General features: G+C 32.3%; 1 protein-coding gene across 5 annotated transcripts in view; it reads right to left on the reverse strand.

Annotated features, from left to right (window-relative positions):
- Positions 1–1,717: 1,717 nt before the first annotated feature.
- LOC121368287 (unconventional myosin-Ic-like) overlaps positions 1,718–13,659 on the reverse strand; it is a 133,273-nt gene continuing 121,331 nt past the window's right edge. For all 5 annotated transcript variants that reach the window (XM_041492950.1, XM_041492952.1, XM_041492949.1 and 2 more), the window contains exons 26-31: positions 12,408–12,478; positions 11,838–11,979; positions 10,496–10,566; positions 7,451–7,551; positions 6,865–6,964; positions 1,718–6,297 (exon numbers count right to left, since the gene is read on the reverse strand). In XM_041492950.1, coding sequence (XP_041348884.1) covers positions 6,277–6,297; positions 6,865–6,964; positions 7,451–7,551; positions 10,496–10,566; positions 11,838–11,979; positions 12,408–12,478 — 506 coding nt within the window. In that variant the 3' untranslated portion in view covers positions 1,718–6,276. The remainder of the gene's footprint in view (positions 6,298–6,864; positions 6,965–7,450; positions 7,552–10,495; positions 10,567–11,837; positions 11,980–12,407; positions 12,479–13,659) is intronic.

Below are 13,659 nucleotides of genomic sequence, written 5' to 3' on the forward strand. Positions count from 1 at the left end.
AAAGTGTCTTTTTATCCATTGCCAATAAAAATATTGTATTTTGATGGGTGCCCAGCCATGTTGGCATCAGGAGTAATGAAAAGGCAGATTCAGCTGCCAAGTCTGCTTTGGATTTGCCTCATGCCAGGGTTGGTGTACCTTATACTGATTTTAAACATAGTATCACCAAATTTATCTTTTCGACTTGGCAACATGATTGGGACAGTGCGGTTGCGAACAAGCTTCATGCTATCAAGCCAGTCTTGGGAGAGTGGCAGTCCTCCTATAGGCAGTGCAGGAAGGATGAAATAGTCTTGTGTCGTGCTCGCATCAGTCATACCTACTTAACCTATTCATTTATCTTGAAGAAGGATCCTCCAACTCAGTGTGACCACTGTTAGTGTACTCCGAAGGTACGCCACATTTTGGTGGAGTACTTATTTCAAAGAAACTAGAAAAGATATATTTGGACAATGCAATGTGATGGAATCATTTTGATTCAGAACTTTTGTTGCAATTTCTTCGAGATACTTTTATTCTAAATTTTCATTTTATCTATCTGTGGTATTTGTATTTTTGCACAGTTCTTTACACTGTTTTATTTGACTCTTGAATTTTTATTTTGGTGTTGATCATCACTTCATGTTTTGAATTACCATAGTTTACCCAATAGCTGATGTATTTTTCATGCTGGGGTGTCCTTAAACATTCATTCATTCATTCATTCTGTTGTCATTATTTTCATTTCAAATAACATGGTTTCTGTACTAAACAAAAAGAACAGTTTTCTCTGTTTGATATCATTAAGTGGGATGTAACTTGCCTAATGATTGTATTCTACATTGAGTACTATTATCAAAGGCTGTGATGGGTAGATGCAAATCTGTAGCAATTTGCACATTTAAAATAGATCCAATGACTTTTACAAATATGGTCAAACCTACTTATATTCATAGGTCTTTGAGATGGCATCTCATTGGATTGGAGTGGGGTGAGGCAGAGCTGGATTCTGATCATCTTCTGTCATTCTACATCATATTAGCTTATCAAGTTATTAGCTAGTATATTCTTACTAAGAAATAATAAATCCACCTCTAGCAATGGGCAGTTCTAAAGACAATGTATCAAAATGGATCTGCTCCAAATGATTTGTCTTTAACATTCCCTAGTTGTGTGTGCATGGGGGGAGAGGGGTTACCACCCAACCCCAATCCCATGTTTGAGACAATTTGCATTACGGTAAACGGCCACCTGTCCTAAATCACCAAACGTTTCACAACTCCTATATTGAAAAACTTAAAAGTGACTGACCCTAGTTTGTAATATTTGGACTATTGAAATCAGACATTACTTAATAGTTTAGGTTTCCTACATCTGAAGTCTTTCTGATCATCATCTTGTTTCTAATACCACGGAATGCCTGTATCATATTTAAAAAATGTACATGCATGTACCTCTGAGAAATAACGGTTATGGTGATGTGATGTGCTCCAGTGTATTTTAAAGGGCATTTCCCGGTTTCAAGATCATAGACGGTTTCCTTATATTCCAAATGTGCTACAGGATTGTAAATTAACCAAACTTAAGTGTTCATTTTCATGGATTGAAACTACGGTCTCCGACTTTAACACGAAGACAGTTTCTCTATACACACACACACCCTCCCCCCCCCCCCCCCCCCCCCCGGCTTCACTGGATGAAATGAAAATCATTTAAGAAAAAGAACAAACATGTAAAATAGATAATCTGCATATATATTTAAACTGAAATTTGAGAATACGAATATTTGTAAGCTGATACAAGATAATGAGACTACACTGTATACAGACAGACACAAAGTTGCAGCTGATACAAATCAGCATTTTGAAAACTCCACGTACATAAATGTGTATCATACAGCCATGAAAGACGATTGGTTAAATTATAAAACAGATTTTTCACTTCTGTAATCGGTATTTTAGTTTTGCCAACTTTCTACTCACCACTTGCTAACAATTAAAATAATAATATATTAATCAAACACTTATATATAAACTACATAGTGTGTGTGCATGCAAGTGTGGATACATGTGTATATTCAAATTCAAGTCTTTCACAGGCACTTGTATGCATACTAACACACACAAAAGTAATAACCATGTTTGTGTAATACACCTTTCCTGATAATGAAATTCATCTGAAGCCACTTTACCTATAGCACCAGTTAATTTCCAAATAAAGTGCCATATTACAACAACTATATTGTAGGCAATTTTCAGATTAAAGTCGTTTAAGTAAATGTGTTGCCTGATAATGGTATTATTTATGGTACAATGTATAAATCAACCAATATATGCAATATAAAATAATATGAATACAAATGAGTGGCCTTTGTAAGGCTTTAAGTAAAATTGTTAGTTAACAAATTGCATCAGGGGTTGAAATATGGCCACCCCACTGGTTTTTGATGGTCAACATCACCATGTCCATGGGTTGGTAGATTCTTTTTGTCCGCCGTTCACTTGAACCAGCAATTATTCAACATTTATATTCACACATTAGTTAAGTCAGTCATGCTTGGTTCAGCAGGTTTTGATTCGGGCTGGTAGAAATTGTAGCTTGCCAGACTGAATATCTGGCAGGAATTTTAGCCAATTTTAACCCCTGCACATTTTCCTTAAGTATCATGATACATGTATCATGAAAAAAAGTATAGATACATGTAATAGTTAAATTTGTAAAACAAAACATTTTCTAAATTCATGTTGATAAATATATATTGTTTTTTATATACATGTAGATAAATGCTGCAAATCTTTGTCCACTGTAAGCACATGTACCAGTATGAAATATACCTGACAATAAATGTAAACTACAGTCAAGATATGCATATCATGAATACTAAACCACATATGTATGTAATATGTTGAATATAATGAATACAAGTCTATCATATGCAGTACAGTGTGTATATATATATATATATATTACTGTATATAAAACAAATATGATCACAGTATGAAGGTGATGTAACATTTTGCAATATATAATAATGTAAACATACAAACATTTTAAGGGGAGAACCAAATCATTGTAGCACTTTTGTGTAAGTTAAAAAGCAATCATACACATAATTTTGAAGAAATGCATTAACAAATTGATTTTGCATCATTATACATGTCAATGTACTACTAATAAAAACATCACCTGGAAGTTAATTAAACACCACCTGCATTGTATAGCAGCCAAAAGGCTTGTGGAGGAAATTGTCCGTACCAACAAGAGTTTAAACTTGATATCAAAAGTTTTTACCCATTTACAGAGATGGCATAAATAAGTTACTTGTGAGAAGCAGATCAATGTGATCCAGCTCCATGCATGGTTAGTTAATTCATGCATATTTACAGTGCCTGTCTTTTTCTCTAGAATACATTATTTTGATGTAACAACAATGTCACCTACTATCAATCTTTTTCAATAACCTCTGTTATACAGAGAACGTTAATTTCAGTGTTTTGTATTCCCGTAATGTTCCCAATTAATTGTGAAGTATAAGCCACACAGTCACAACTAGGTGGTGTTTAATTAATGTCCAGCGGTATACAAAGAAACAAGAGACACCCAGTCCTTGTCTTGACATTTTGTGCTCTGAATATATAATAGTTATGATCTTGTTAATATCATTGACTAGATACCAATAAATCACCGATTACTAAATTACATAAACAGGTTAATACATACATCTGATACACATTAACACACTAAATGCAGTTAGATTGTTCTGAAACTAAATAACATGCACAAAATCATTTGAGGCAATATTCTGAACCCATCAGGAATATGTACTTATGTTCAGAAATGATCCTGGGGCTCATTTCACTAAACATCGTAAGTTTACATCTGCTACTGGCAGTTATACCAGACGTGCGTTTACATGTGTTTGGCATCAATTTCACGCAGAAAATTACATCATTAAGGAAGCTGGAGTATTTTAAAGACAAAAGAAAATGAAATATGTGTTCTTCTAGCTATATTTGTTGAACTATAATAGTATAAGAATTGTGGCTTAATCATAGATTTATGTTTACAAAACTAGGCTTACGATGTTTTGTGAAATTGGGCCCTGAACTAAGTTCTGAATGCTAACTACACTTCAATAGTTATGTAAATTGGAATTCATGGATAACTGGAACTAAAGGTGGCCATCTTCAGTCAGACACATGGCATTTAGTTCAAATAGTGCAGCCAAAAACAGAAATGATGATACAGATCAAGTATTCCAGTAGCATTGATATATACAATACTACTAATTGTTTTTTTAGAAACCAGTTTAGATTTTGAATCAATTCAATGCTAACAATGCTGGTATATAAGGTTTTAATCTTATAGATTTCTTATCATTACTTCTGTCATTCAGTCAAATTAAAATAGATTTTCTTGGACAATGTGGAGGCATGAATACACCAAGCATGCCCCCTAATGTCACCCAAGTGGCTTTTAAACAAAATGACCCTCTGGTTTTGGATTTGTAGTGCAGCCATAAAACAGAAATAATGATACAAATTAAGGCCTGGCATTAATCACAATGATTAAGTATTCCAATAGCATTGATATATACAGCACCACTAAATCGTTATATTATAGCTCATTGCAATACCAAGTTGCCAACAATTAAAAAAACAAACAATTTAATCCACTATTCTTAGCACAGTACGTATCTGAATGTAGTCTGTACAATATAAAAATTGTATATGTTATCATCTATGCATATATTAAGCTGGGTCAAAAGAAAACAATACAATTTGACAATAAACCTCAGTACAAAACCATGACAAACTGCATAGGTAACAAAGAGAGAATAACTGGTAAGAAAACCTTCAACCAATATCTACATCTGTCTGCAAGAAAGACATTGGTATTATAATTATACTAACTGGTAGCAAACCATGGGAGTTCCTCAAAAAGAATCATAATGAAATCATTCCAATCAGTAAATATGCTTTTGTTATAAATATTTCGATTGGTCCAAATAATATCATGCGACTTAAAAAACTGACATTCATAACTGCAATGCTTAGAAAACAAAAGAAATCGTTTCATCTATTTTCAAATTCCATGGTAGTTACTTCCAGTCATGTGACTTCAAATCCATTCAAGATGATACCAAATCCAATGACAAGATATTATAGATCTGTATATCATAATTACACTAAAACATATCCATTAAAACATCAAACTGAATATATTTAGTTTATTTTCGAATAAATATTTAAACTGACCTAGACCTCTAACTACTTTAACAGCCAATCAAAATATTACAATCTTCCATGGTAATTACTTCCAGTCATGTGACTTCAAATCCACTCAAGAAGATACCAAATCCAAGCTTGAGCACAGAATGACCTGAATCTAATATGCAAGCATACAGTAGTTGTTTGACCAATATGTTTGCACCAAACCCATGCAATGATGGTAGCAATAATGGTGACAATGTTGTGGGGTTGTGACAATTAATACACTTATGGTGTAATAAAAAAAAATGTATTTGCTATAGACAATGTACACCTGCATAAAATTAAATTAGAAACGAATATAAAATATTAGATTTGTAGTAGTTCGATCAGTAAGCTAATGGCACTTAATTGTAAAATAAAATAATTACAGTTTATTATCACACTTGTCCAAAAAGGCATTTCATGAGTAGTCATGTAGAGATAACAGACATTTGAAAAGGTTTAAGAAGTATTATCATTTATAAAAGAAAGAACACAGATAATTGTTACTGCTCAGCAATATCACATTTATAATGTCTGGCAACTTCAGTGGCACAAACCGATACCATTTGGCATCAAGGAATAACACCAGATTTAGCATTCAGTAAATAATTGAAGCTGCTATCTAAACTACATACACAATTTATATACTAAAGCAGGAACTTGGCTTAGCATTAAATATTTAGACATCTAAATTAAATACACCCATTTATACAAACTGATTTTTAAGTTTGCATCCAGATTCTGTCCTTGGTTTAAACATTATTATTTGTGTACTAAAGTTTGTAGCACTTTTGAATTTTCTGTAAGATTATTTCCACTGAAATTATCATCCATGCTAACGGTGCATATGGAAAATGTGTAGGTAGGACACTCTCCAACAACTGTATGACCAGAAACTGTTGATAAGATTACACTGTCACGTAGTCCATTCTGCTGGGAAACAGTTACTAGTAATACATTATATTGTGGTGCCAGCACCAGGTCAGTGACACATGAAATATCAGTCTCTTCGTGGAATAAATGTTGCTATGAACCCAATGTTTCATCCTAGAGGAGGTGCAATCTGCAATAAAATAACATTCAAAGAACTTAAAAATGAAAATAAAATGTTATTATACACACAGAAATCTAATATGGGAAAACAATGATATGACTAATTTAAAATATATATATTTCTGAGGCAGTTAGGTATACTGAATGAATATGAAAACCCCCCAAAACATTATGTTACAAATAAAACTACTGTTGAATTTTAATTAAATGTGCATTGATGAAGTTGCATAACAGCAGCTTCTCAACAAAATTATTTATTAAATTTTGCTCTGAAATATAAACATATATATATATATTCAACTATATGCCCATAAAAAAATAATAAACAAATGATTAAATTTACTAGTAGAAATTATTTTTTAAATTGTAAAATCTGGTAGAAATGAGTGTTAAATTGAGCTGAACACTCCTTAACATTAAGTCACATTGTGACAACAAGTTTGCTGTCTATAAACAATTCATCTTGTATCCATTTAGTTCTTACTGATACACTGCAAACATTCCATGAATACATAAAGATTCAGAAGAAAGAAAAGCTATACACATAAAGTAATGAACAACAGTTAATTTAGCTTACCACAGAAAGGTTTCCATTTTTGCCCTTTTTAACGCTGTACGTAGAACCCTTCACAAACTCTATACAGCCTTGCTTGCCGCTTGCCATGTCATGCATTATGCTGAAATAACAGAGATTGAGAATACCTGGTAAATGTGTTTTCCCCAGCACACTCTTTTATCACATATACTGGACACAAACATATCTAAAAATTGAGAGACAGAATTAAACTTTTGTTAAACTGCTGTGGTCATTCAAAATAATTATCATTAAATATATTTTCATAAGCGTAAACTGTCCCCCCCCTAGTACTGGAGAAAAATCTCAAATTTGGGCAAAAATTACACAGATATTCGGGCAAAATGTGCTAACCTGAGACCTTTTTACCATGTATTTCCATCATTCTACCCTCAAAGTTAGTTGTAAACCATGTAAAAATGTGTAGTGATTCGTTTGGAACACTATATAGCTGTTTGGTAGTCATGCTAATATGAATAAATGTTGTGCAGATTCAGGCATTTTCATTTAATTCGGGTAAAATCCAGCCTGGCCCCCTACAAAAATGGAAGCCTATATACCTATGTATATTCTTAATGTTAGTTCATACCTTCCATCTGATGCTATCTTCACCACGTCAACCTTCTTTCCAGACATAGCAATCTTAGTGACAGCTTCTATTACATAGTCACTCTGAAGAATCAAGTCACCCTATAAATATAAATATAAAACAGAAAATAAAAACATTGTTCTTTGTCATTAAAACAACATAGCATGTAACATGCACATTCATGTTAAGTGAATGTAACCAATCATCATTAATAAATATAAACTCCCAAACTCTCCATCCACAAATTGTTGTACACAGGTTAAACATTATGGAATATTATTAAATAATTTGAATTACGGTTGGAGAAAACGTGTACTTATATTTCGGCAATGCACCTGGGATTGTAATTTTAAATATCAACTATACTGTTATCAACTGATATCAATGATTTTATATTTATGGTGATAGTAACAACATTTCGAAACTTAATCAGTTATACTGTCACATATATTAATAATTTTTTATTTAACCATACCTATAGTACAATATATCAATTTGTAAGTCAAAATAATATATATGTTACTGTCAATGTCTAAAATCAGTCAGTTGTAAAATGACTAAAATTTTCAGTCAGTTCATTAATACTAAAACTGCCTAAGTCAATATCCTGGCTTGTTTTAATTTATTTGCTGTTTTACTACTATTATGGCAATAAAGGATAACAGAAATAAACAATTTATTTTCTTTGATTAAAATAATTTTTTGTTAATCTGTGAAATAAATGGGATGAATTTTCAGTCAATTCGTAAATTGACTGAAAATTTCAGGCAGTATATAAACTGCCTGAGTGAATCAGTCACTTTATAAACTGCCTGAAAATTTTAGTCATTTTACAAATTGACTTATTTTAGACGTTGCCTTTAACATATACATAACATGTGTACTTATTTAAAACATACCTGTAGCAGAATATAAAGCAATATACATTGTATTAATTTGTGAGTGAAATATATTTATAAATACTTAAAATTATTTATCTTGTTTGTTCAGCTTCTGTAACTTCAATTTGGTCCTTTTACAGTAATTTTCAATAAATGATTTTAAAAACTTATTACCACAGACATGCAGTCATGCTAGATAAACAAAGGAGAAAAATAAAAATAAAATTATAATGATAATTCAATAAAAGACGATAAACTCAATGTGATTCAGAAGTAATCCTTTTGTTTTAATGGCGTGCACTGTATAATAATATGTACAAATAAGTAGCAATGTCACATGTATGAGCGAATATTTACTGTTATTTTATTACACACAGTCAAGCCTGTTTTAAACAGCTTCTAGCCTCAATGGCATAGTGAGTCTGACATCAGATTCAAGGCTGAGAGGTACTGGGTTCATGCCCCACCTTAGGTGATGTTTATTTTTTCCATTTTAGAATTGAGTATATAGCATAAGAGAATTTTAAAAAGGAATGTCATAAGACATAGTCTACTTAATACAAATCTATAAATATTACATGAAGCTACAGACAAACATTTTGTGTAACTTAGACTGCCTTTTACTTTAGGTGAAAGCTTAATACACTCAGGTAGCCACTTGGGTAGGTTTGATGTTAAATAGATAATAGGTCATGTCATACAAACATTTTGTGTAACTTAGACTGCCTTTTACTTTAGGTGAAAGCTTAATACACTCAGGTAGCCACTTGTGTAGGTTTGATGTTAAATAGATAATAGGTCATGTCATACAAATTAGGTACTACTTCTAAAGTACCAAAATCATCATATGCCCATTTCATATATAAATATACTGCTAAATTCCACACAATGAAATCAATAAGAGGCATGCGATAAATAACTTAAAAACGGTGTAACAATCCAAACAGCTAAAATATTCAACATTAAATTGACACTGATAATAATAATGCTGGAACAGAACATCATGCAAATACCGACAGCTTTAAATACCGTGTTTACCAGGGATAATTTGGACAACTTGGGACTATCTTGGCCAGTGTTATTTCCAACAGACTTAGCAATGAATTAATAAAAGAATGGAAATTATTCAAATAAAATGATTATAAACAAATACTGACACTTAACACAATAGCTCCAACATACACAGTACCTAACCTTTCCTGTACAAACTTCAAAGATGTAGAAACATTAAGTAAACTAAGTATATTCTCAGCTAACAAAGTCTAAGAATGGGATCAATGCAGACTGTAATATAAACATTAATTCTTACATAACATGATGGCACACAGCTCACCACTATGTTTGTCCCATTTTATTGTCTAAAGCCCATAATAATACTAGTGTATATGCTATGATGTAATTAGCTGTTCTGTGACATATTTATACAATTATATATTGCTGTACTATTATTATAAGTCAGGAATTAACAATGAAAGATCCCGGTGGTAGAAACATTGAGATGTAGCAACAGTGTTAAATATATTATGGCAAAAGTCAGACAGGAAAAGATAGGATATAGATGATGAAGTTTGATATTAATAAAGAAAATAAAGTAAATAAATCTAATGATTAACATGATATTAATAAAGAAAATTAAGTAAATGAATCTAATGATTAACATGATATCAACAAAGAAATCAAGTAAATGAATCTAATGATTAACATATTAATAAAGAAAACCAAGTAAATGAATCTAATGATTAACATTATATTAATAAAGAAAATCAAGTAAATGAATCTAATGATTAACATGATATTAATAAAGAAAATCAAGTAAATGAATCTAATGATTAACATGATATTAATAAAGAAAATCAAGTAAATGAATCTAATGATTAACATATCAACAAAGAAAATCAAGTAAATGAATCTAATGATTAACACGATATTAATAAAGAAAACCAAGTAAATGAATCTAATAATTAACATGATATTAATAAAGAAAATCAAGTATATGAATCTAATGATTAACTTGAGTCTAACATGGATGTTCATAATGTTACTGAAACAGTGGCCTAATATAATATCACAGAAGAAACCTACGTCATTCGAGAGTAGACATGAAAAGGTTAATTAAAACGTAAATCACCAAAATATCTGAGAATGCTTTAAATGTAAAATTTACCTTGGATCCATTCTCTGCTGTGGACACCACAATGACAAACAATCCATCTGTGTAAGCACTAGTCACAATTCCTGGAATCAATGAGGTGACAAAACAAACTGTGAAGTGAGATCATTCAGTGTGCAAAACAGTAAATGAACAACAATACTGTAAACATAGCAGGTTTGAGCATACAAAATCTTAAACCGTAAACCAACTGTAAAGAAGTGTGCATGCAAGGTGATGATGATGATGTGATGGTGATGCTGGTATTACTGATGTTAATACTGTAGTTGATGATGCCACTGATTATGACATTGATGATGATAATTATCATAATTCATTATGGTAATAGTCATCAATGATAATTATGCAAGTGTGGTTGGTAATGATGATGATGATGATAGTTGTGATAGTTGTGCTAATTTTGCTGCTGACAGATAATGATGATGATGGTTGTGCTAGTGTGTTTATTGGTAGTGATAACGACAATGTTATTGGTTGTGGTTATGACAGTGACATTGTTATGGTGTTGTTGATAGTGATAATGACAATGTTATTAGTTGTGGTTATGACAGTGACATTGTAATGGTGGTGTTGTTGATAGTGATAATGGCAATGTTATTGGTTGTGGTTATGACCGTGACACTATAATAATTTTGTTGTTGATAGTGATAATGACAATGTTATTGGTTATGGTTATGACAGTGACACTGTAATAGTTTTGTTGTTGATAGTTATAATGACAATGTTATTGGCTGTGGTTATGACAGTGACACTGTAATAGTGTTGTTGTTGGTAGTGATGACAGTGTTATTGGTTGTGGTTGTGATAGTTTGTTTTTAAAAGTCTGTTCTTGTTTGATGACACCACTACAGAACATTGATTTGCTAATCATCGGCTATTGGATGTAGTCTTAGAGAGGAAACAGACTACATTTTTTCTTTGTGTGTGTCATGTCATAGGGATTTACGTGCACATTTAGAACAAGTTGTTGTAGCACACGACTGTCATGGGCCAGCTCCTCCGTCCAGGACAGGACAAAGGGTTGAGATGGGTGGGAGAGGGGACAGCCGCGCTGGCAAGTGCAAGAGAGCACTAGCAGTCTGACTGAGATCCGTCAATAGTAAGGGATCTTTTATATGCACCATCCCACAGGAAGGATAACACATACCATGGCCTTTGATATACCAGTTGTGGTGAACTGGCTGGAACGAGTGATAGCCCAATGGGCCTACCGACAGGGATCGATCCGAGACTGACTGCACATCAAGAGAGCACTTTACCACTGGGCTGCATCCCGCCCCTGGTTGTAACAGTGTTGTTGTTAGTGGTTCTGAGTTTCAGACTTCACGACACTTACCAGACAACAGCTGATACGGAACTTTGTCCTTCACCTTGAAGTCCTTCTCATTTAGAATATAAACATTTCTATCTGTCACAATCATCACTCTGTTTCTGGCCTTGTATCCATGGCGATCGTATTTTGTCACTGCACTGCAGTACTGCAACACATACATACCACAGGTTAAACTGAGGTCACAGACTTGGACTATTTACTATAAGAATGTCTCTAATATTCCAGAAGCTTAAGTAATATCTATTCAAAGACTTTTTAACACATTTTTCCAACATGGATATCCAAAAAACTAAAATTACAACCCACGCCACTGTTTTATTAGCAGAAGGGAGGATTTGTTTTCTATAAACTTTCCTTCAAAAACATGATATACTAAACAGACTGAAAAATATGTTTTAATGAAGAGAATTCCAATTTTCCATTACTCTTTCTAGTGATATTGAGATTGAAATGAAAATGGTAGATCAACAAACTGTTATTCTTGGACAATGAAATGATTTTAAAAGGATTTATGACAAAGAAGTAATAATAAGTGACTTTAAATTTTAGTTTTTAGATGTGTGGGATGCATACCTGCACTTTTTCCCCTGGTTCCTTCGTCGATTTTTCAAATACATTGTTTTTCAATGCTTCATGGTGGGCTGCTGTTGTGTGGATGGAAAAAAAGACACACAATGGATAAAGTAAAAATCAGAAATCATTAAATTCACAATATCGGAATAAAATAGACATTTTATTTTAAGTCCTGTTTTTAGTATAATTAATTTTATACTGTAAATATATAATTTGCATAAACCATTGATTGTAAAAATGAAAAATGTGTTAAGACAAAAGTTTTTAGAATGTATTAGTTTATGGTATGAAGCCAATGTTATCAAATAATTACATTAGTCACCTCCATTAATAGTTACTGTAATGTCGCTTTAAATAAATAAAAAAGACAACTTGACAATGTATAATATTAAGAACTGACAACGGTGTGATATAATAATATGACACCAACCAGACATGTTGGTTATTTTAGTCATAGTCAAGGTTACTACATAGAGAATAACTATTTAATGAAGTAGGATATTGGCTTTATCCTATGAAGGTAACAATGGAAAATTCCATGAGGCTTGCCTTAACAGTCATTATTTACTTATTATCTTTATCCTTCAGACCATAACAATTAAGAGGATAAGCTATTATTTCTGTTATTTCAACTACATTGTACAATGACCTAGAGGTTATGTGAGCGATTTTGTAATGTAGCTATGCATACGTGACGTCAAAAGTCATAATCGGATAGTATATGTTTATGATTTTGCTTTAATCACTCATCATAATCAGCTGATACAAACAGTGGTTGCAGGATGAAATGAGATAAAACTTACCTGCAAGATTTTGTTTGACCCTACGTAATAAGTCACAAAACTATTTCTTTTAAAAACACTTTCAAAGAAGAGTTGTTTCATACTATGGCATTGCGTAATTAAATTTCTTACACACCCGTTGGTGAAAACACCATGCATTATTTTTGATAACACATGGGTTATTAACATAAATACATGTGTTAACAATGTGTGTGTCAAGACATACAACTGGCTGCTCCTAGGTGATGACCAGGTCACCAGTGTCATGCAGCCAATGAAAAACAACACAGTGGAAGTAGATTACACTGTGATGTATAGTTAACCTGACAATCATTTGTCTGTGATGCGTAAATTCGCTACAAGTGCAACAGCTGTAAATAAATTTTAGTTGAAAAAGATGTTAAAATTTACTTAAAACCTGGTTTTTGAGGATATGTAAGAAATAGAATACATTTCACTTGTTAGATACA

The sequence above is a fragment of the Gigantopelta aegis genome, chromosome 3, assembly GCF_016097555.1.
Source record: "Gigantopelta aegis isolate Gae_Host chromosome 3, Gae_host_genome, whole genome shotgun sequence".
Lineage (NCBI taxonomy): Eukaryota > Metazoa > Mollusca > Gastropoda > Neomphalida > Peltospiridae > Gigantopelta > Gigantopelta aegis.